Source organism: Silene latifolia, chromosome 10 (genome assembly GCF_048544455.1).
Source record: "Silene latifolia isolate original U9 population chromosome 10, ASM4854445v1, whole genome shotgun sequence".
Classification (NCBI taxonomy): domain Eukaryota; kingdom Viridiplantae; phylum Streptophyta; class Magnoliopsida; order Caryophyllales; family Caryophyllaceae; genus Silene; species Silene latifolia.
Window position 1 is genome coordinate 42013397 of NC_133535.1, and position 22779 is coordinate 42036175.

At 37.9% G+C, this 22779-nt stretch overlaps 2 protein-coding genes across 3 annotated transcripts; one reads left to right on the top strand and one right to left on the bottom strand.

The window, feature by feature from the left end:
• The first annotated feature begins 110 nt into the window (after positions 1-110).
• LOC141605546 (molybdate transporter 1-like) lies at positions 111-2018 on the top strand. The gene has a single exon (XM_074424366.1). The coding sequence runs from the start codon at positions 261-263 to the stop codon at positions 1686-1688; it is 1428 nt and encodes a 475-aa protein (XP_074280467.1). The 5' UTR covers positions 111-260; the 3' UTR covers positions 1689-2018.
• Positions 2019-2498: 480 nt separating this feature from the next.
• LOC141605548 (ABSCISIC ACID-INSENSITIVE 5-like protein 5) lies at positions 2499-7391 on the bottom strand. 2 transcript variants are annotated; one of them, XM_074424368.1, is made up of 6 exons: positions 7212-7391; positions 5540-6958; positions 4074-4145; positions 3960-3989; positions 2802-2869; positions 2499-2646 (listed from the first exon to the last, which is right to left on the bottom strand). In XM_074424368.1, the coding sequence occupies exons 2-6, from the start codon at positions 6698-6700 to the stop codon at positions 2616-2618; spliced, it is 1362 nt and encodes a 453-aa protein (XP_074280469.1). In that variant the 5' UTR covers positions 6701-6958; positions 7212-7391; the 3' UTR covers positions 2499-2615. The 2 variants fall into 2 exon arrangements, with proteins under 2 accessions (XP_074280469.1, XP_074280468.1); XM_074424367.1 differs by having other exon boundaries at positions 2499-2649.
• Positions 7392-22779: the final 15388 nt, after the last annotated feature.

Below are 22779 nucleotides of genomic sequence, written 5' to 3' on the forward strand. Positions count from 1 at the left end.
AATTCTCGACCTGATTCTTTCAGAGATTAGTTGCTCTCATCAAGAGGATCAAATTTATATTTATGCCCTTATGAAATGACCCCTCATCTCTTAAAAGGGTCATTAGATAATCCAAATCGAAAAGAAAGACACATGAACATTTTTTTAATTTTTAACTAATAAAAAGGAAGAACTTGACAAGTACGCCCTACCCCTAACAATAAATACCTTGATTTCATCGACATAATTCCCCAATTCCTTTGAACTTCCCAAAGTCCAAAATGGAATCCCAAAACCAACAAGAAGAAATATCACAAACCCCATATCATCTTGCACCTGGAACTCCACCTTCCATGGCTTCCAACTCAAACACTCAAACCTTCCCCTTCAATCTATGGTCTACTCTTAAACAAAACCTTAGTTTTAAGTCCAAATGGGGGGAACTAAACGGTGCAATGGGGGATTTGGGCACTTTTATCCCTATAGTCCTAGCCTTAACATTGGCAAGAAATCTTGATTTGGGTACTACCCTTATCTTCACTGGTGTCTATAACATAGTCACTGGTGCTATCTATGGTGTACCAATGCCTGTACAACCCATGAAGTCTATCGCCGCCGTCGCCATAGCCAATCCTGACTTTGGTATCCCTGAGATCATGGCTGCTGGTATTTGCACAGGTGGAATTTTATTTGTTCTGGGTGTAACACAACTTATGCAACTTGTGTATTGGTTAATTCCTCTTTCTGTTGTTAGAGGTATTCAATTGTCACAAGGGTTATCATTTGCAATGTCTGCTGTCAAGTATATAAGATCTAATCAAGATTTTGTTAAGTCTAAGAGTGTAGGTGATAGACCTTGGTTGGGTTTGGATGGTTTGTTGTTGGCTATTATTTGTGCTTGTTTTATTATTCTTGTGAATGGTGGTGGAAAGGAGAGGGAAACTGATGATGAGTATAATTTGGGTAATAATGGGAATGATAAAGGCGAAAAGACGGGTTTTAGGAGGGTTTTGTATGCTCTACCTAGTGCTTTTATCATCTTCATGTTAGGGGTAATTTTGGCAATTGCTACTGGACCAAAGGAAATAGGGAAGGGTTTCAAGTTTGGACCTTCTTCTATCCATTTTGTCAACATCTCTAAGCAAGCATGGAAAGACGGGTTTCTCAAGGGTACAATTCCGCAATTGCCCTTGTCGGTATTAAACTCTGTTATCGCTGTGTGTAAATTGTCAGCTGATCTTTTTCCGGAAAAGGATTTCACAGCCACGTCTATCTCAGCGACAGTAGGGATGATGAACTTAGTTGGGTGTTGGTTTGGTGCTATGCCATGTTGTCATGGTGCTGGAGGCCTAGCAGGACAGTACAAGTTCGGAGGTAGGAGTGGAGGGTGTGTCGCGCTTTTGGGTACAGCTAAGTTGATACTAGGCATTGTCTTAGGGGGCTCAATCATAAAATTATTGGACCAATTCCCGGTCGGAGTCCTAGGGGTATTGCTATTATTTGCTGGTCTTGAGCTAGCTATGGCTTGTAGAGATATGAATACAAAGGAGGAATCGTTTGTTATGCTGTTGGTTACTGCTGTTTCTCTTGTTGCATCAGGAGCATCACTTGGGTTTCTGTGCGGAATTATCACTCATTTTCTACTTAAACTTAGGATCATGGACAAGCTACAATCTTTCCCTAATTTATGGATGCAAAGACCCCAATGATCCTACCCAAATTCTTATCGTTAAACCGTCCTGTGAAATTATGATCGTATTCGTATTGATTCAAGGAGATTAGGTTTTATCAAGGCTCATGTTGATTGATGATTTAAGCTCTCTGTTTCTTAGAGTACCCAGTCTATTGGACAGTTAGCTTTTGCTAACACATGTAATAATTACTCCGTAATCCGTATATAATTACTTCATGTATGTGTACAATCAAGGCAACTGATTTGAGTTTTATATTTTGAAACATTGCCAAAATAATGTAAAACTATATCATTAAGTATGGCTGTAAATTGAACCAATATATATGTAAGCTGTATACTTGTTTCACTATGTTTTACAGATAATTCTGAGAGATATTAAAGGTCAAATAAACTCACATTTGAGAAAGACGTGCAATAAACAGAAACCGTCACATTCGAGAATGAAGGGCAATAATAAAAACAGAAATATAACTTTGCAAGCTAGTAGCTACCATTTCATAAATATTAGTACTAAAATCAATGCCCTGTAAGCATATCAATCGATCTCAGGGACAGGCTAGGTAGCACGGACACTCCTCCTAACTAGCCGTCCCGTGTCCGACACTGTGTCGGACACCCGACACTCGTTGGATACATGCCTAAAAATGTTATAGTTTAGACAAGGAATAAATTGTCAAAAGAAATTGATTAAAAGATTGGTTTGGGTGAGAAATGAGAATTAGTTATAGTTAAAGTCGAATTTTACCTTCAGCTACCTAAATTTAGTATCAAATACATTAAATTTAGAATCAAATATATTACAAAATAAAATCATACGTTATTTATAACCATAAAATATGTTTTTTTTATTAAATTTAAATAGCGTGTCCCGTGTCCTAAATTTCATGGGATGCCGTATCACGTGTCCGTGTCATGTCCGTGTCCGTGTCCGTGTTGGTGCTACCTAGAGGACAGGTAATGCTTCTCCCTCTTCCCTGCTAGCCACAATGTACAGAGGAAAGAAAGAAAAAAATGGAAGTTTGAGAATTCATTTTAACCTAATACACTCATCTAAACAACAAAAAAGACATTCATTCATCTCCTGAAATATTTACAGAAAATGCGCTCTTAACTTATATCAACTTCTCACCATGGTCCAGTATGCATCCTCCTCAATCGCTTTCGAGGTCCAGATTGCGCATTTGTCATCTCTTGCACCTGTTAATCGCATAAGTTGGTCAAGTTACTGCAAGTCTCGTAACATTTACGACTCAAAATTAATACTCCTAAAAGTCCAAAAATACCTCAACTAGCAAAAGATATTTGGAATCTGAGCAACATAATTCTAGGTTTCAAGTAAACAAGCCTATCATACTGCAGGTGTAGTCAATAACGCTTCATGCAGAGTTTTGAAATATATGGTGCAGATTTCTAAACTGAACACAGAATGAACATAAGAGATGATATTTGAAAGAAACGGTGAAGATTTCCTATTCAAATATCAATGCAATTTTCAGTATGGGTCAATTTATAAACATTCTATGTGTACATTTGACCCACTTCGCCCTGTAACAGACAGGATCTCTTTAAGCCAATGTTGTTTTATCATTTATTCTCCATACTGACAGAAACTAATTCATCAAGTATAAGTATGGACCATTTAGCAGATTACTCCGAAGCTCAAAGTACTTGAGAAGCAAAGAATTTCGAAAAGAAAATCTGTGAACTTTGCAGAAACCAAAATGCCAAAAAAGACATAAGCAATGAATCTAAAATACTCCCTCCACTTCTCAATGAGGCTACTTCTATATCCAAACCGAAACTTAAGACTCCTGTAAAATCTCTTACAATTTAGAGGGACCGGACAAACTTTTCCACTCCTATTTTACTATTCATAAGTCTAGGGTAAAGTCTTTGGAATATTAAATAGAGTGTATCCCAAGCCTTGTGTTACGGCTTGCATGAGTCTTATCCTCTTGGGGATAAAGTCAGTTGTCTAATGACAAATTCACAAAGATGTTGCAATTTCCTTATTTGTCTATAATTTGTGATTCTTATGGCTTGTCACCCCATATACGCTCTTCTTATTTCTTGTACGAAGTGAATGTGGAAAATTATTTAAAATCGGAGTAATCTCTTTACCATTAGAGATAATTAAGTACACACTTTTATTTTCTTGTTCCTAATATACCCTCATCATTCCATTATTATCTTTACTAATTTTTCACCCAACTTGATCTTCAAAATATTTGTGCCAAATACGTAAAATATATAATGAGCGTACAAATACACAACACTACAGTATTACCTGATTTTTCTGCTTCTCCAAAATTTCTGCCTGCAATCAAACAAGTCAAGCAAATCAATGGTATGCAACACATGAATTTTGTTAAAGTACATACTTCCAAAACCACAAAATTACCTGTTTCCTTCTCAGTTCTTCATTCTCCTCTTTTAGTTTTGCAATTTCCTGCTCTAGCTCCATCGTATACGCCTAGAGAGAATATACACAGTAAGGTCAGCACTGGAATACTAATCATAGTTATTTCTCCGGAGTACATAATATTTGCATAAATGACTTTGATCAATCAGCAATTCAGCACACTAAAAAAACAGTTCCATTTTTAGTAATCTTTTTGGGTGTTGGTATAAAGAAAACTAAAAAAGAAAAAAAAAAAAAACATAATTCATCTTTTCCAATGCCTAAAAACCCCACATGAGCAGACTACACGAAACAGATAACAAAGGGAAATCAACACCTGCCTGAAACAGAGACATGTATAAATCAGAGGATGCCCAAATGAACCCTTAAGTGAAATGAAAATATGCGTCACTAATGAGTAGTTTGAGTCTCAAAGTAAAGTTTCTGGGAGAAAGAATATATGACATCAAAGAAAAAGTCCATAATCGTTGGAAAATAAATACAACTATTGTACCCATTAGAAAGGTACACCAAGATGACAACTGAAAAGTCACAAGGTGTGTTTAGGTAGCATAGAGAAGGAGAGAAGGGAGAGCGGAAGGAGTAAATGAGTTTTTCCTCTAAATAATTCCTATGTTGGAAGGAATTTGATTAGACGAGGAGCATGGAAAATGGATGACATTTTCCTCCATATCCCTGCAATCGGATTTAGTAACCAGATAAGATAATTTGCATCCCTCCATACCCCTGCTTTCCTTCCTCACTAATTCTCTCCATCCGAACAAGCTCTAAAACTTATCGTTTAATTCAGTACTTTATTAGTTTATTTACACACCAATGTATAAGCCAGCTTATAACCAAATGGGTTTGGTGTAGTGGTTGCTCACTTCATCCCTTAACCATGAGGTCAGGGGTTCGATCCCTGCCCATGGGAATGGAGCAAACTCTTTGGCCAGCCGTTTACCTCTTCGTGAGAGCATCCGCGGCGAGGGGATTATACACTGTTGTCGACGGTGGACACCCCGGTTTACACCAAAAAAAAAAAAAAAAAAAAAAAATGTATAAGCCAGCTTATATGGCAAAGCTTGTGACCTTATTCGTCATCAAACTTGCATTTCGCAGATTTCTCAACAGTTTACTCATGCGAACAAGCTCTAAAGACGTTCCAACCAGATTATATCACAGATTTTTCAACATGATATTAACGTAATCATCGCCAACACCAATATATTTGAACAGCAAGTAGTTTCAACAAAAAAGACAGCATGATACGCATCTCATTCTCCCTCCATTCAAATCATTTCACTACCTCTTAGGCTTTTCCAAAATATGGGAGAGCGATTTACAAAGGTAGTGTAATGGTTTTTAGACTTTGAATGGAGGTAGTATACACTGTAGAACATGATGTTGCTGGATCAAAAGGGCGGAAAGAGATGGAACTAAAACAAGAGAGGATCAAGATAGACCTGTTTACGTGCTCGTGATCTAGCCGCGGATTCTCTGTTCTTTATCATTCGCCTTTGTCTTCTCTCAACAACTTTCTCAACAGCATTAGCGGATTTTCTCCCCCTAAAACCTCCATTAAAGGCATATGGCATTGGTGACACTGAAGAAGTATCTCCGTTACTCTTTGCAAGCCCATCTGAAGACAAAGCTGCTGGAGATCCAGCAGGGCCCAGCCCAATCATGTTCATGCCTCCACCTTGCAATCCTGAACTAGGCATCAAATTGTTGTTCATTCCCGGATCACCTAATCCAGTCATACCACCTCTGACTCCAGTGTTACTTAACTGAGCATTACCAGGCAATAGCATAGTCGACACATAAGAGGCAGCTGGCTGCTTAGGCATCAACGGTTGTTGTCGCTGCTGAGGTGGCTGCTGGCCCAGTTGAGCTTGTGTTGTGTGCTGAGAACTTCGTAGACCACTAACATTCAAGGGCAAATTGGTAGACTGCATACTAATTTGGTTACTCTCCGACAGTCGATTACCCATCAAATCAACACCTCGACCAGGTTGCTGAAAATTAATCCCAAACCCTGAATCACCATTATTAGCAGACTGAGCTAAATTTCCAAAAATTCCACCAGCGCCAAGATTGGGCTTTCCAAAGGGTTGTGGTTGAGCATCTTCCCTAACAACTCCTGCTCTAAACAAGAACTCTTCCAAAGTCATCTCCCCTAAAGTCTGTTGTCTCTGAGGCACACTAGCCCCATCTCCACCGTCTTTTCCACAACCAAACTCTTTGGCTATATCCTTCCATACCTCGTCAACCTTCTTCTGGCTAATTGTCCTGGGTAACGTTAGCGATCCCTGTCGCTGCAAAACCCCTCCACCCTGAGTTCCACCTTCTGGACCAGTACCCCCACCATTAGAAGGGATGGTTGTAGTTGTTGAGATAGACTGAGCCTCTTCAGCACTCCAAATGTTCTTCAACAATTCATCCATATTCATGGACCCAAAATCCTTCCCTATACCACCTAGTGTATTCTGAAATTCATCAAATGTCAACGAGTATATTGAGGATTGACGAATTAACCCAAAATTTCCGGAGCCTGGTGGTCTCCCATTACTGTCTCCAAGAGGCTGCTCATTCTCAAAGTTGTTAAAGTTGATATTACTCCCCATATCCTAGAACTTGTACTCTAATTACACAATAAGTATTTCTCTAGATCACAGCACTTTCAATTTTGGAACCAATTCCAATAGCTAGCCCTAACCCAGCAATTTCGTCGAAAAGCAAACAATAATTTAGATGGACTAGATCACAGCAACTCTGACTATCTCTATCAATAGCATCAAACCCTTGTATCAGGTATACACAATCTCCAAATCAAACTCCTTTCAACTTCAAATTCAGTTCCGATACCAATTATAAACCCTCACCTACAATTTAGTCAAAATTCAACAAAACAATTAAGATCAATCAGCTAATTCTCTCTTAAACCCCTGCAAATATAACAATAACAACAAAGAAAAACTAAAAAGATAACACAATCATAACATTCTAGCAGCAAAACAAAAACAAAACAAAAAAGATAAAAGAAAACTACAAAACTAATCCAAAAATAGAAGCAGCAACAACAACAACTACTACAACCAGTTGCGGATCTAGGGGTCAGTAGGGACGGTGGCTCACCTGAAGAATGAAAATTTTAACATTAATAGTTAAATATTTCAATTTTATGGTAAAATCCTGATTCCGCCACTGATAGCAACAACATTCAAGGGCTGCAAAAAAAAGGATGAAATGAAAAATAAAGGTGAAATGTGGTTAGAGAGAGAGAGAAAGAAATTGAGAGGAAGATATGAAAGGCAAAGGCTTACTAGTTGTAGAAATTAATTTTTTAAATTTTTCTAAAAATAGTTAGTAGTGTCGTACACGCGTCGATAAAGGATTTGGACACTTGTTACAACTTTCAACGGTGGAGATAATATAATATAATTAAAGTGAAGGGGACTGAATTATTTTGCGCGAGAAGAGATGAGATACTTTTATTAGTCGTCCACCTGCCCCCACTCCCACGTGAGAAATAAGATTAATTAAGCTTTTGAGTGGTCTAGGGGGGGCTATACTCATGAGCTCTACTTCGAATTGGCTTAAAACTCATCGAACCATAAGAGCTCCACATTTTGTGAGTCAACATGTCGAGTTGCATACGTCGCATTGCACAACCTCAAGTCGTCGAGCTCTCATTTTGCCGGCCCATTCAAAACAATCCATATTATGTGTGCGACCGAATTACTCTTATTTATAATAATTCTCAGAATATAGGAAGGGAATTGATTGTTAGATGACAAATTCTGTAATGAGATTTCATAAGGCCATGTTTATCCGTAGTTTCAGCAGTCCTACTTAAACCTAGTTCTTATATTAAAATATTAATATATCTTTCTTAACCTACCACAAGACCTAGTTCTTATTTTTGATATTTTATCAAGCCCTTAGTTAGACCTAGTTCATGTATTAAAATATTCTTTCATACATTACTTGCTATACCCCACACTATATCATATTTTAATCTTAACATTACATTTAATTTAAGAACAATTAAAAATACGTTAAATACGTATATGTAGTTAAATAATTTTTATCAAATACGAACAATTAATGCAAAAAAACACCATTTCAGTTAATATCTTGCTAAAAGAGGATTAATAGCCTATTAGAGAAAAGATTACTAAATGTGTTGATACATTAAGTCATTATGTCCAGAGGTCCCTCATGCATGTTAAATTGTTGATGATACATTTGTGTTTCTTTAAAGAAATTGTAATCTAGTCAGTGACGGCCACATGGAAAGGGTAGTGTGATGCTTTGAGTTCCTGAACTCGGTCCATGCGTTCCAATATAGAACGTTTGGAACACAAATAGCCAAACCAGGTCTTCGCTTTTTTTTCTTCTGCTTTTATTTTTTCATCTACTTTTTGTCTTTATTCAAGACCTATACCTACTTAGCCCAATCTATAAATATAGTCTAATAAGTGTTAAAGATGAAATAAGCAGAATAACTGTTGTGAAAGTTTGAGTTGTATTAATTGATGAAGAATGTTATTTCATGATGCGCCTATGTACGTGATGGTCTATATATTAGCCTCTACGTGATGTATAAGATGAAAAACCTAGGATGAATAAAGCTACAATGGGCCTAGGGAAAAGGAAATGACAGATTACACTACGTTGGATCAGGAACCTTCTTTGGTGGGTCATCTGCCAGCTGTAGCCTTTTGTTATCAGGACCACTGTTGATATTAACATTTGTATTTTCAGTAGTATTCAACACCCCCCGCAAGCTGGAAGGTGATGTAACATTCCTAGCTTGTGAAGGAGATACCAATGGTGCTGGAATGGTAATACCTTGGTGAAGACATCTGCAATCTGTTCCGTGGTGGGTAGATACTTCAGTTGAATAAGACCCTCAAGAATATTGTCTCGAGTAAAGTGGCAGTCAATTTCGATGTGTTTGGTGCGTTCATGGAACACAGGGTTCTTGGCTATATGAGGAGCACTATGGTTATCACAGTGCAATATCACAGCCCATCTCATCTAGTAATTTTACGAGCCATGTTATCTTTACTGAAGCTTGATAAAGTGCTCTGTATTCTGCCTCAGCAGAAGATTTGGAGACGGTTCTTTGTTTCTTACTTTTCCAGCTAAGAGGAGATTGACCTAGTTGGATGAGCCATCCACTAATGGATCTCCTAGTGATTGGACAGGATGCCCAATTAGAGTTTGTAAAGGCTTGGAGGGTGAGATGAGGTGAGCCCTTTAGGATGATGCCCTGTCCAGAGGTGCCTTGCAAATACCTCAAGACATGGTGAGCTACCTAAATGTGAGGAAGACTTGGGGCCTGCATAAATTGACTCAAAGTTTGGACAACAAATGATAAATCTGGCCTGGTATGTGTAAGGAAATTAAGCTTTCCAATTATCATCCTATAGTAGCTAGGATCCTAAAGGGTCTTGTCATTGAAGTCAGGTTTGTAATTCACTAGCAAAGGTGTAACATGGCTACTTGCCCGTGTAAATCCAGTTTGTTGCAAAAGCTCATTGGTGAATTTTCTTTGAGTGAGCACTATCCCCTGTGGCACGTAACTTACTTGATTTCCAAGGAAATAGTGTAGTTTACCTAGATCCTTGATACCAAAAGTGGAATGCAAAGATTGTTTAAGAACTTGAATATGATCAAGGTCAGATCCAGTGACAATTATGTCATCAACATAAACCCCTAGGATGGTGATGCCTTGTTTGTTGTTCCTGATAAAGAGGGAGTAGTCATTCTTGGACTGAACATATTGAAGGCCTTTGAGGAAATCACTTAGCTTAGAAAACCATTGTCTGGACGCTTGCTTTAAACCATCGAGAGATTTCTTTAGCCTGCAAACCCGATTGGTGGGATTAGGCATGCCTTCAGGTAGTTTCATGTAAACTTGTTCAATTATATCTCCATGGAGAAAGGCCTTATTGACGTCCATTTGAAATATATTCCAACCTCTATGATCAGCAACACAGATCAAGGCTCTAATGGTTGTCATCTTGACAATTGGAGAAATTGTTTTTTGATAGTCTATCCCGGATCTTTGGCTACATCCACGAATTACAAGCCTAGCCTTGTATCTTTCTAGGCTGCCATCTGAATTTAACTTGACCTTAAAAACCCACTTTGAGGATATAGCCCTCTTTCCCTTGGGCAACTCTACTAATTCCCATGTATTGTTGTCTTGGAGAGCTTTGATTTCTTGTTGCATGGATTTTCTCCAATGCTCATCATGAGATGCCTCATGATAGTTTGAAGGTTCAGAATAAGAACTTAGGTTGTTGATGTGATTTTGAGCAGGCTTTGGAAGAACATTGAATGGGACAAAGTTGCACCAATGAACTTGTTGGGATTGATTTGAAGAGGAAGCAAACTGACTGGAGTGAGGAAAATCCACTTCATAATCCTTCAGATATGAAGGAGGTCTTCTGTCTCTAGTAGAGGCAGATGTGTGATGAGGCACAGTAGTGACAATTTCACTATCACTTTCACTGCCAGTAGGTTGAACCTCCACAGACACACTAGGAGACACAGTAGGGGAATCTGATACGGGAACTTGGTTCTCAATGTCTTCTGCCAAGTTCCGTTCATTCATATGAATGTCTGAATTGCCAAAGAATATAGGATTTGCCATGCCTTGAGGAGGAGATGGCATGCTGTCATGATCAAAATGCTTGGACAAGTTGTGGTGTGAAATGGAAATATATTTTCATGAAAAACAACATCCATGCTGTGAAATATCCTTTGAGTTTGTAAATCCAAAACTGTATAAGCCGTCTTTCCATTTGGATAACCGAGAAAAACACAAGGGCTAGCCCTTGGTTGGAATTTGTCCCTACCTCTTTTAGGAGTAGCCACGAAGCATAAACATCGAAAACATCTAAGGTGGTTATAGGATGGTGTTTCCTTGTATAAGATTTCAAGAGGTGCCTTACTATGTAAGACAGATAAAGGCATTCTATTGATTAAATATGTTGCAGTTAGGAGACACTCTCCCCAATATTTGATAGGAAGATTAGCTTGAAAATATAAACTGCTTGCAGTTTCAAGAAGATGCTTGTGTTTCCTCTCGACTTCCCCATTTTGTTGAGGGGTGTCTACACAAGATATTTGGTGTTGTATGCCTTTAGACTCGTAGAATGTTAGGGTCTGGACTTCACTAAATTCATAATCATTATCACTTCTAATAATTTTCACATGTGCTTGAAATTGGTTTTCTATGTATGTGATAAAAGCTTTAAGCATAGGTAAGACATTACTTTTATATCCAAGTAAATGAGTCCATGTGGTTCTAGAAAAATCATCCACAATGGTAAGAAAGAAACGACATCCAGAATGAGTGGGAGTATGATATGGTCCCCATAAGTCTACATGTAATAATTCAAAAGTATTTTTGGATTTAGAAGTACTATTTGGGAAACACATTCTATGAAGTCTAGCCTTAGGACAAATCTGACAAATAGAAGAAGTAGCTTGCTGTTTACAATTGCTTATTACAGATAAAAACTTTAAATTAGAAAAAGGGACATGTCCTAGCCTACAATGCCATCAATCTAGAGAAATGGAAGCATTTGTTGCAGCAGCACTGATGTGACCATAATTAGCGCATATTTAGCCCCCAAATTAGCCTTGTTCCCATGCTTTTTAGTGCATATTTGGGTCATTTATTATCTTTAGTTCTTTGTTTTGCATATTCTTTGAGATTTTGATCCCTTGGTAGGAAAGGATTAAGAATCTTGCATTTTCATGGCAAAACAAGACTAAATTGATCGAATTCAATGACCAAGCATCAAGGAGAGACAAGATTAGAAGGCCTTTGTACATATGATAGTAGATGAGCAATGTTGAGAAAGGATCCTTGAGTCCCCAAGGAAATCCCCAAGGAATTTATGAAGAAAAGGGAAGAAAAGAAGAAGAAGCCTTGCTGAGGCACAATCCGTGCGGATTGTCTACAATCCGGCCGTCCTTCACCTGCACAATCCGTGCGGTTTTCCACCAAGACGCCCGGGTTCCATGACCACAATCCGCCCGGATTCTCCTGAATCCGCTCGGGTTCCATCACCAAAATCCGCCCGGATTCTCCTGAACCCGCTCGGATTCCATCGCCAGAATCCGCCCGTCCCGACCCTAATCCGCCCGGATTCCTCTACAACGTGATTTCCTCTTCTCCAAGCTACGAAGAAAGAAGCCCTTCCTTCGGAAAATACCGGCTCCTCCCTGCTCAATCTAAAAAGTGTAATTACTAGTTTAGCCCTTAGTTAACCCTAATGCATCCCCCTAATTTCCACTATAAATACCCCATTAGTCTAATTAGAAGAGCATGTTCTTCTTATCAACAATTAGAGTAGTTAATATCAATCAAATCTCTCTTTAGTTTTGTAATCAACAATTAATCAAGTTCTAATACAAGTTTTATTTCCTTAGTCTCTCTTTTGTTCATCCTTTATTTTGGGTAATTGAAGATTATTTGGGTTATTATTGGGAGATTGACAACCTCTCAATCAAGCATTCAAGTACTTCTTTTATCTTTGCTTTATTATTGGAATCATTAGTAGGTATAATTCTCTTAATCCCTTTTTAATTATTGTTAATTACTTTCATTTGTTCATCATGTTTCATTTTGTTGGTATGATTGACAACCTTGCTAGCTTGATCAACATGATAATGAGTGAGTAGTCTTTTAGCTAGGGTTAATGGGTGATTAGGGGAAACCAACATGGGGAATGATTCATGCTTAAATTAATATGCTTTCATGTTTTATTTGCTTGCTTGTTTTGATCTCAACTCATGCACATGTTATATTTGATGAAATGCTAAGCCTATGAATCCTTGCATTTACTACCATCTCCTATCTTTTCAATGAGACTTGTAAGACATAACCCAACTCGAGTCTCATTAGACCATGCATGTTGTTGAGTAGGGAAGACTAAGTCGACTTGTAGGTGTTATACAATCTAATCGATTCGGCTCCGGGACCCAAACTTTCCTAGGATTGTAAGATATAACCCAACTCAATCCATCACAACAATAATTGCTTGCTTATAATTTGAGAACATGTTTGTATGATCAATTCCCATGATTCCCCTATGATCCCATGACACCCTAGTGCTTTTTAATCAATTGTTTACACCCCTTTTTATTCATCTTGCTAGTTTATTTTCATTGCTATTTTAGTTAGTGACCTTCTACATCAACCCAATTTGTGACACCCCCAAGACACCACTAGTTTCAATAGAAATCTCATTTCAATACCCGTCCCTTGGGATCCGACCTTTACTTGCCTCTTTACTAATTGTAGAGTTGTTTGTGAAGCTATAAATTGTGTTTTGATTCGGACGTGACCCAACGACCACACCTTTAATTGTGAACACGAAACGGACCGATCAAGCACATGTCTGGTTTGGGGTTGAAACAACAGCATTTGAGTATGAAATCAACAAAATAGAGGCCTTTACTTTGACTACCAAGGAGTAAGAATTTGGTCATGGATGAAACCTGAATAAAACAATGATTAGGAGTAAAAATGACAGGTGAGGAAAGATCTTTTGTTAATTGACTAATGGTCAACAAGTTAAATTGGAAGTCGGGTACATGTAATATATTATTTAAAGTGATATTAAGCATGAATTTAATGACTACAATACTAACAATTTGAGCCTTGCTTCCATTAGTAATGGTGATATAACAAGGCTCTTTTAACTTAGTATAACTGTCAAAGAAGTGCAGGTTTGGAGTCATGTGGCTGGATGCACCACTATCAATGATCCATTCTTGTTGTAAAGCATTCTTAGGGATTTCGTAATTACCTGCCATCATAGCAAGTCCAAATAGGAAGAATTGAGGTTAAATTTACTCAGATCCTGCAGAATTCGCTCATATTCCACATGACTGTTGGTACTAGAGGACCCTCCATGTTCAGATTCCCTATTGACAGCAGCAGTGGCAAGTATCCTCCTGTTGTTCCTCAATTCAGGGTGTAAAATGTAGCATCTCGAGTCACTGTGACCATCCACGTTGCAATGAGTACAATGGTAGTTGTTCTTCCTGTATGGAGTTCCATTCTTGTTGTTCAAATTCCTGTTAGCATAACTTCCATTTCCTTTTTATTGTTATCATTTCTGAAATTTGAGTTTCCACCATTGTTCCTGTAATTATAAGAATTTTTGATTTTATTGTTGTACCCCCTAGCAGCCATAGCAGACGCCTCTAGGTTAAGAACATTTTGAGAAGATATTTCTCTTTGCTTCTCTTCTTGAATTAGTAGATAATATACTCCATTAATGTTGGGAAGAGGTTATGTAACAGGAGTTGGGGGCATGGGTCTTTCACTTTTTACTCCAAGATAGGGATCTCCATAATTGTCAAGGATCATATTTAAGGTCCCAAATCCAGAAGAAGAAAAATAACTCCAAAGGGCAAGAAATGAACAATTCAGGGGGTTGAATGCATTCTTGAAAAGATCAGCAGACATGGGTCAATTTATTTGATTTGTATCTCAAGCTATGCTCAAGGGAGATTGATGAATCTTTTGTCCTTAGAAGGTTTATGATCTTAGCTAACTATGAGCTTTGGATTGGGGCCAAAAGCTATTTTTGTTTGCGAGAAATGCATTATCTAAAAGAGACAGACCAATCTGAAATGCTCCAACACTTCAGAATCTCGGGTCGGATTTTAACTGATTATATCTTGAGATTTAGACGATGAACATTTTTGTTCTTTACATGGATAAAATCTTGAAGAAGTCTACTTCCTATGGAGTTGGAATCAACAATATTCAATGTGTGGATTTTTCACAATAAGCCTTCAAAGACTGTCATGATTTAATGCAATGTTGTCTCTGAAACTGACCTGTCTGTGTTCAGACTTGAATAACTCAAAATCCACTGGGTATTTTTGGCAGAGAAAGCACACATCATTAGCTTTCATTTGATATATGTTGGATATTTTTAACCTTCTTAAGCTATGAGCTATGATTTTTCAAAGTCACTGCAGCTATGCAAGATGAATGCTGAATGTTGGTTTCTGACTTGCTCTTAGTCAGAAAATCATATCTCGAGTTCTAGGCCACTTCAAGGGCTAATTCCTTCTGGGAATGGAAGCTAACATCCTTAGCTTTCATTCAAGCCATCACAAGCCATTTATTTCAAATTGGATCAAGAGATACAAATTTTTGAAGACAAGGCTGAATCCTGAAATGTTATGAATAAATCAGTTTCTGAATCATCAATGAAATGACCTGAGCTCTCAAGGCAACTGCTCAAATTATGTCTCCAGCTTATTTTTTTCACCATTCCTAATATCCTAAGCTACAATAAACTCCAAGAAAGGTCAAGCAAAGAAGGCTCGGGAAGTCCTCTATCAGATTCACAAGTTCAGGGTCCAGTTTAAGGAGCAGCCAACGATGTTCTTATTTATCAATATTATTCTCCTTACTTTTAAATAATTGGTTCCCAATCTCAAGATAGAGCTATTTAAGGGTCATGGAGGTCCTTATCAAGGCATAAAACAAGCAGCAAAGAAGTCCAACACAAGCCTGAAGATACCAAAGTTGTTTTGCTATTTCAGGAAAGGGACAAGACTACTTTAATGTTGCTTTTCCAAAGTTTTCAGCAGCCTGTTTCTGCATCAGTTTTACTTGTTCTTATTAGAAGACTTTCTGAAAGTTTGAACTTCTTTTTGTAAGGCTTTTGAGCCCTTAGATGTTGCTTTATTTCAAGGGTAGAGATTAGTTGTAGAGCTTTATATATTGAGCCTTCTTTCCATTGTAAAAGGCAGATTTTGTTGAAATGGAAAACTGAGAATTTTCTCAAAATTGAATCTCTTTAACTTGTGCATCTTGCTTAGTTAAGAGTCAGGCTTAGTGATACCTTGTGCTTGATTAGGTATTGATTACGGACTTGGTGGCAAGGCTTAAACAAATCTGTGCTTGCGTGATTTGTTTGAGTTTTGTTGTTAAGCTTAAACTGAAATAATCTGTGCTTGCTTGATTATTTCAGCCTAAGTTATCCAAATTGTTAGCCTAATTTCCTGTGCTTGCTTAGGAATTAAGTTGATAATTATATCCTTTTATTTGTTGCAAATTATTCCATAAAATTATCCCGCAAAAATAGTCTCAAGTTCCTTTGTTTGTCCAAGAATTTAGTCCTTCTTTTAAAGTGCTACTACTCTGATTCTAAACAGCCCTATAGTTTGATGTTTTCAGCTTTGAGTCTCTCAAAACATAAGACCTTCACCATTACGCTGCAATTTGGCATCAAGAGCTAGGTTATAACACAATTCCATCTTGTGTTAATCTTGGGTAGATTCTAGCCTTTGTGAGTTCATTATATTCCCAACTACTTTACAAATACAAAAACAGCCCATTGAGTGAATAGAGATTATCAAAGATTTGGTTTGTTTCTTGAAAAATATGTTTTACTTGAGTTGTTGTCATTCTGATTTTTCATGGGAAAATCAATAGCTATTGGTGTTGTTCCTTTTGTTCCATGTGTAATACCCGTCCTTTTAAGGACCCGTTGACCAATCTTGGGAGCAGGTAAAAGCCCTTAGTGATGCGCGCCAGAGTTACCTTGTGCCATAATTGCCTTTAGAAGTGAGTGGTACTCGATAGAGTAGAGGCTATTCGATCGAGTAGCATGGGTACTCGATGGAGTAGGGGCCACTCGATCGAGTAAGTGGGTTACTCGATCGAGTAGCGTCTTTTCAGCGAGGGTTTATAATCATGTTTTGTTAAAACCGCATATCATTTTCGCCTCCTTCCTTCAGATCTATAGGTCGCCTCCCTCCTTTTCCTTCACCAAATACCTTCCATGGGAGCCTTTGAGGATGCTAGTGCCTTGAGGTTGAGTTGCTTGAGTCGGGTAGCGATCTTAACGCCGTTGTGAGTTGCGTAGGTATGTCGTCATCATCATCTTTGTCTTGGTTGTTCCTTGTAGGGTTGTTTTGGTAGTAATAGGCTTGTATGCTGTTTGTATAAGGATTTCTTGCTTGGTTGATGTCGTATGGTTGATCGAGGAATCGCTGCTTTTGGTTAAAGGTAGGTTCGCCTACTCAGTTTCTGTTGGTTGTTTAGTGTGTCGGTTGTCGTATTTTTGTTGTGACCGTGTGACTGAGTATATATGGTAATCGGTTGGTGTACACTGTTTTGTTAGTTGTGGTTGTATTGCACCTGTGTGTGATTGATTGTCTCTGGTTCTCGAGGTGCGTCCTCGGCTGAGTGGAGTCACTTGCGGGAGTGGCTTCACGCCCTAGTATCGCCCTCCGTGGAACCCGCCACGGGAGGGGATGTGCACATTAATGGGACAGGGTTTTCGCTCGGTATGATGAGCGGGGCTTAGGTGGGAACGATCATTGCGGTCCCCCATCGGCGGGCTGGTCCAAAGGACGATCGGTGACGGAGATTGGTTGGAGTGGTTGTGACTGTGTATGTGTGTTTGGTTGTGTTTGTAATGTGTTGGTATTGTTTGTTGTGTCATACCTCAGTTACTGACCTTGTGTGGTTGTCTTGTTTGTTCTGTTGTGTCCGCCGTGATCCCTTATGGTGAGCAGCCTGTCTTAGCAGGTGTTGTCTTGGATGGTAGCTGGAGTCCTGGCAGGGATGAGTCTTCACGAGTATCGACAGTAGTAGTATATAGTTTCACGAGTTGTATCTTCCTTTCGATGTTTGGGTTGTATCACTTGTAAAATAACTTTATATGTTCTTTTATCGACTTTTGATGATTACTTACCTCGGGCAACCGAGATGGTGATGCTCTTATATGCTAGGGAAGGTCTTGTTAAGGCTCCTTTGTATATGGGGGTGTCACAAAGTGTTATCAGAGCGACAATTTTGGAACCTGTAACAAGTGAACTTAATGAACGCATTGAGTCTAATAAAATGAACCTGGTGTATGTATATTGGGAGTCCCAGCCGATGCTAGATTTTGGGTGAGAAGGCGCCCTCATTTCAAAATCTTGGCCCCACTATGCTTAAGCCATTCACTGGGTATGGGAATGTTGAGTCGGCAATTATGTGCCTAATGTGTATGGTGATTATGTTAGAATTTATTGTTGTCGAGTCTTTGATGAAGTTAGTATGTGTGTCAGGGTCATGTTAGAGTCATATGTGATTAAGTTCCTAATGGAACTAATAGGTATGGGTGATGCCAATGAGAAGCGTGAAACGTTTTGCGCGATAGAAGTGTGTGTGTGTGTGTGTGTGTGTGAAAAGGGTTAGAAACGTGTGATAAGATATGGAATGTGGCGATGGTTGTGTTTGTTTCAAGCTGTTAGAAATGGTAGTTCCTATAAGAATCTGTAAGTTTTATAATGGTGATAATAATGATAGCTAAAGAATTGTAGAATTATAATGAGAATTATCAAAATAGTAACGGGTGTGTTAGGTTCATATACCTATTATTAGACTCCTCTAATAGTGAACAAATTAACTTGTTAATTATATGTTCTTTAGATCTAGTGCATGCATAACAAAATGAAAGATTTATAAGAAAACAATCTCCCTTACATTGTTGATTTCGGTTTTATGGGCACAAGTAAGGTCTCCTACCTTCACTTGTTCTTGAGCTATGATGAGTAATAGGATGATCCTCCAAGACCTCAAGTATAGAAGTCACTCCTCTTGATTGCACCCAAGATTATCCCTTATCCCCACTAAATAATATTTGCTAGATATTTGTTTAGTAGTTTACCTTAAAATTGATTACTAATACTCATATATTACACTAATAATATTAGTAATCTTTATGAACAAATTGAATCAAACTTCACAAGTTTTAGAGGAAAAACTATGAACAAGAGAGAGGTTTTGTTGCATGTTCATCTTTTGAGAATATGATAGAAAGAAAAATAAGAACAAAAGCTCTTCTAACCACAAAAGTGGTCCGGCCCCTATGCTCTTAATAAGAGCAATTTTTCTTTTCAAAAACTCTTTTTCAAAAGCTTTATTGATAGTCTCATATATGGTAGAGTGAGCATGACAAGTGTTGTGGTTGTCATAAGCTTTTTAGACAAAATAGAAGACATAGGACAAGTGTCCTATGACCTCCAAAAATCGGTGCCTATGCACTAATTATGGTCCATTTTTGTCTTATAATATTTGTCCCACAAATGCTTATAAGTCTTATGTTTAATTATCTTACATAATTAAATATTAATTTGATCATACAACAATTATGACACAAATTAATAAACATATATTCACTCAACTTATTGAGTAATATTTTATCATTATATCAACATATAATGGGTCCCATAATAGCTAGTTAGTTAAATTCACAACCTCTTGTAAATGTAAATAACTAATTACCTCTACCTCGAAACATTTATAAAACCTCAACATAATTTAGTGAATTAACATATTAATCCACTAAATGTGATCTTATTTAATCACATTAACATAAGATACATATTTCCTCTTATTAAAAATAAATTGTTCATTTTTTCAGGAATTAATCAACTTGTATTGACATACAATTAATTAACTTTATAGATAAGGGCATCATCCTTTAGGTGTGACCTTAAGGGATCAACTGAACACCACCGTCCCACGACAGTAACGTCAAACTCTAGCAAGCCAATCGTTACCGATTAATGTTGATCAGTTGACTATATAATTGAATCATCCCTTACGTATTCTTTATATGAGATTTAATTATGATATTTAAATCATGTGATCGCACTATTGTTGAGGACACATTTCCCAACAGGGTGAATGTAATATATGAATGGTTGAAACCTTCCGCAGGTGACGTGGTTAATTTGAGTAGATTAATTGTTTGTGTTGAAGCATAATTATGTTGCTAGTACACTTGAATAATACCTGTAAATTTAATGTCAAAGGAGTGATTAGAGTAATGTGATTATAATTTTATTAGCGGAATTGTAAACAAAGGTTTAGTTATGAAACAATGCGTTAAATGTATACATGAATGATTTAATAGCATGGTAAACTATGTTGTGTGGAGTTCGTTATAGAATAACATGATATGTATCCTAGTTGGTGAAACCGTTGTGGTACAATTGAGTAGTAATGGTATAATGTGAATGAATATGATAACCGGTGACGATTTCCGAACTCGGTTTGGAATCGACACGTGATGTTGTTTTGCAGGAATCTTCAGTTAACCTCGTTATTCCGACGGTGTACCCAACCTTACTTGACCGAGTGTGAGTGCTTACTAGACCGAGTAAACCTCACTCGATCTAGTTAGGAAGCTATGACGTCGAGGAAGTAGGAATTTCCTACGAATACTCGATCAAATAGCGCCTACTCGATCGAGTAGAGGGCACTCGATTGAGTACCCGAGACACTCGATCGAGTAAGCTACAGTACCGGCAATCTCACGGGTTCATAAACCCCTTTTCTTTACTCTTTCTTCTTATTCTTCCTCACAATCTCTCAAACCCTAACCCCTATATCTCTCTCAAGCCCTTGATTTCTTGTGTTTGTGGTGATCTAATTGGTGATTTTCATAGCTTTTATTTGTGCTTTTACTTCTTATTTGATTAAGGTATGATTTCTTTCCTATTTTAATGCTTTTCATCAATTAAAAAGAAAATTAGGTTGATAGAAAATCTGAAAAATCGATTCATATGGAAGAAAATTTGCTTGTAATTGTTGTAATATGATCTAGATGCTTCCCTTCTATGATTATTGTTGTTTATAATACAAAAATCGAATAGAAATTGCAAATGCTTGTGATCGAAATTTCTAGGGTTTGGTAACTTGAAGTGAGTTTTGGTTGCTTATTACATGTAAAAGGGGAAAGATTGGGCAATGTATGTTGTCTATATCATGTGGGGAGTTAATTTTTGTGATTTCCACCTCAAAATTTGTCTTAAAACTCCGTCTTAAAAGCGCCTTAAACTGAAATTCGTCTCATATGATTGGGGATTTGTGTTGTACATGGATGTATTTTGAAGATTTAAGTCCTAAAGATTGTAATAGTTGAGTTAATTCGTGTTAATTATGATGAAATTTTCACAGCTGTAGAGACCGTCTGAGATATAAGGAATTGAAATTTTATTTGTAATTTGGGAAATTGTTGGTGATAGTGTGTACTTAGATGATTCTTTCATGGCTTAATTTGTGTAATTAGCATGTTTTGGTGCATATGCGTTGGTGTACTTAAATAATATGTTGAAACAGATCTGAGACTAAACTTGGGGACCGGACAAAGTAAGAGGGGTAGGGCTTCCCACCCGAAGTTGGGGAGGGTAGTGGACCAGTGGTACCACTGCACAGTATCCTTCTGTGGTCTTTGTAGACTTTACACAACGGTAAAGGTTTGTAGCCTTACAATCCCGAAAGATGAGACCGACTCGCTGTGTGGATACCACTCTTTTAGAGGACCTGGGGACTGAAATAGATGTACGTCATATCTTTGAGACTTCGGGGTTCACTGGGCTATACCGTTTGCGGAAGCATTCATATGCTTTTCTGACCTTGGAGTTCATGAGCTCATTTAAATACGAGCCGACTGAGCAGACGGTGCAGTTCCGTCTTATGAACACCAGTTTTGTTTTAACCATGGACCTGTTTGCCTCCCACCTTGGTTTGGCCAAGCCTCCCAAGGAATCCCTCCATGACATCCCAGCTGAGTGCGGGGTTTGCCGTCTTATGCCCTGTATTACTGGGAAATCAGCTCCCACCTGTGGACATGGGGCCACGGGGGCGCTTGGGAAACAAGCGTTTGCATTTGTGGAGTCGCCACCAATTTTTATGGGAAATTGGAACCGTTCGAATACCTCGTGCCATGTCAAGACACAAAGTAGTGACATGAACACCAAGAACTCGTTACCCTTAGCATTCTATGTCTAGAATGACTCTCGTGGATGCCAATGAATACGGATGTTCACAGAGATCTGGAGTAAGGGGTGAGGGTACGTATTAGGAAGCTCTTTTGATCGAACACCTAATCCCGCCCGCCTCGATAGCGGCCTCTACTAATGATTAGGGAATTTATTCGTACTCGATATATCGTCGATTATATGCATGCAATGCAACATCCAAGTTTTAATCCTAGCATGTGAAGATTTAACTAAGTCGGTGAACAATTAATTTAGCATACAATTAGGTCGAAGTAGGAATTTAAGCTCAATTATATATGAAGGCATACAAATGGTACAATAAAAGAAATACAATAAAATACAATAATGAAAATTACAATAATTACAATGGATTCAATTGATTTATGTCGAAAATACTTCCAAAAACGGATAATTTGAGAAAGAACAAAATAAAGGAATAAGCGAACATGAATTAGGCGATAATACGATTAATAGTTGATTAAGTACGTAAGCTAACTAAACTAGGTCAAGGCAGAACGGAAGTACGGAGACAGAAATCAACCTGGAACAGGCGCAGCAGAGCTGCGCCCTCTGGAAGAGGCGCAGCAGTTGCTGCGTCTGTTCCAAGGGTGAGTTCTGGCTGTGAAGCGGGAACTGCAAATCGTTAATGTTAATTGGTGAATTTAAGGATTGATTACGATATTAGACTCGGATGGAAGTGATTTAACGGATTAATTACATGCGAATGGGTCGTAAAAGCAACAAAACATGGATGAGGCGAACGTAAACGAATTAATTACATGAATGAAAGATTGATTAGTGACATAGGTGAACTAAATAGCTTAAATATGACAAATTAATGACGGATATGATAATAGACAGA

What these genes read in the sequence shown, in the direction of transcription:
- LOC141605546 (XM_074424366.1), top strand. Translation starts at nt 261, where the DNA reads ATGGAATCCCAAAACCAACAAGAAGAAATATCACAAACCCCATATCAT.
- LOC141605548 (XM_074424367.1), bottom strand. Translation starts at nt 6,700, where the DNA reads ATGGGGAGTAATATCAACTTTAACAACTTTGAGAATGAGCAGCCTCTT. An exon ending in TGGAGAAGCAGAAAAATCAG is followed by an intron (nt 2,870 to 3,959) that starts GTAATACTGTAG and finishes TGCGATTAACAG; the next exon opens with GTGCAAGAGATGACAAATGC. An exon ending in AGGATGCATACTGGACCATG is followed by an intron (nt 2,650 to 2,801) that starts GTGAGAAGTTGA and finishes CATTGTGGCTAG; the next exon opens with CAGGGAAGAGGGAGAAGCAT.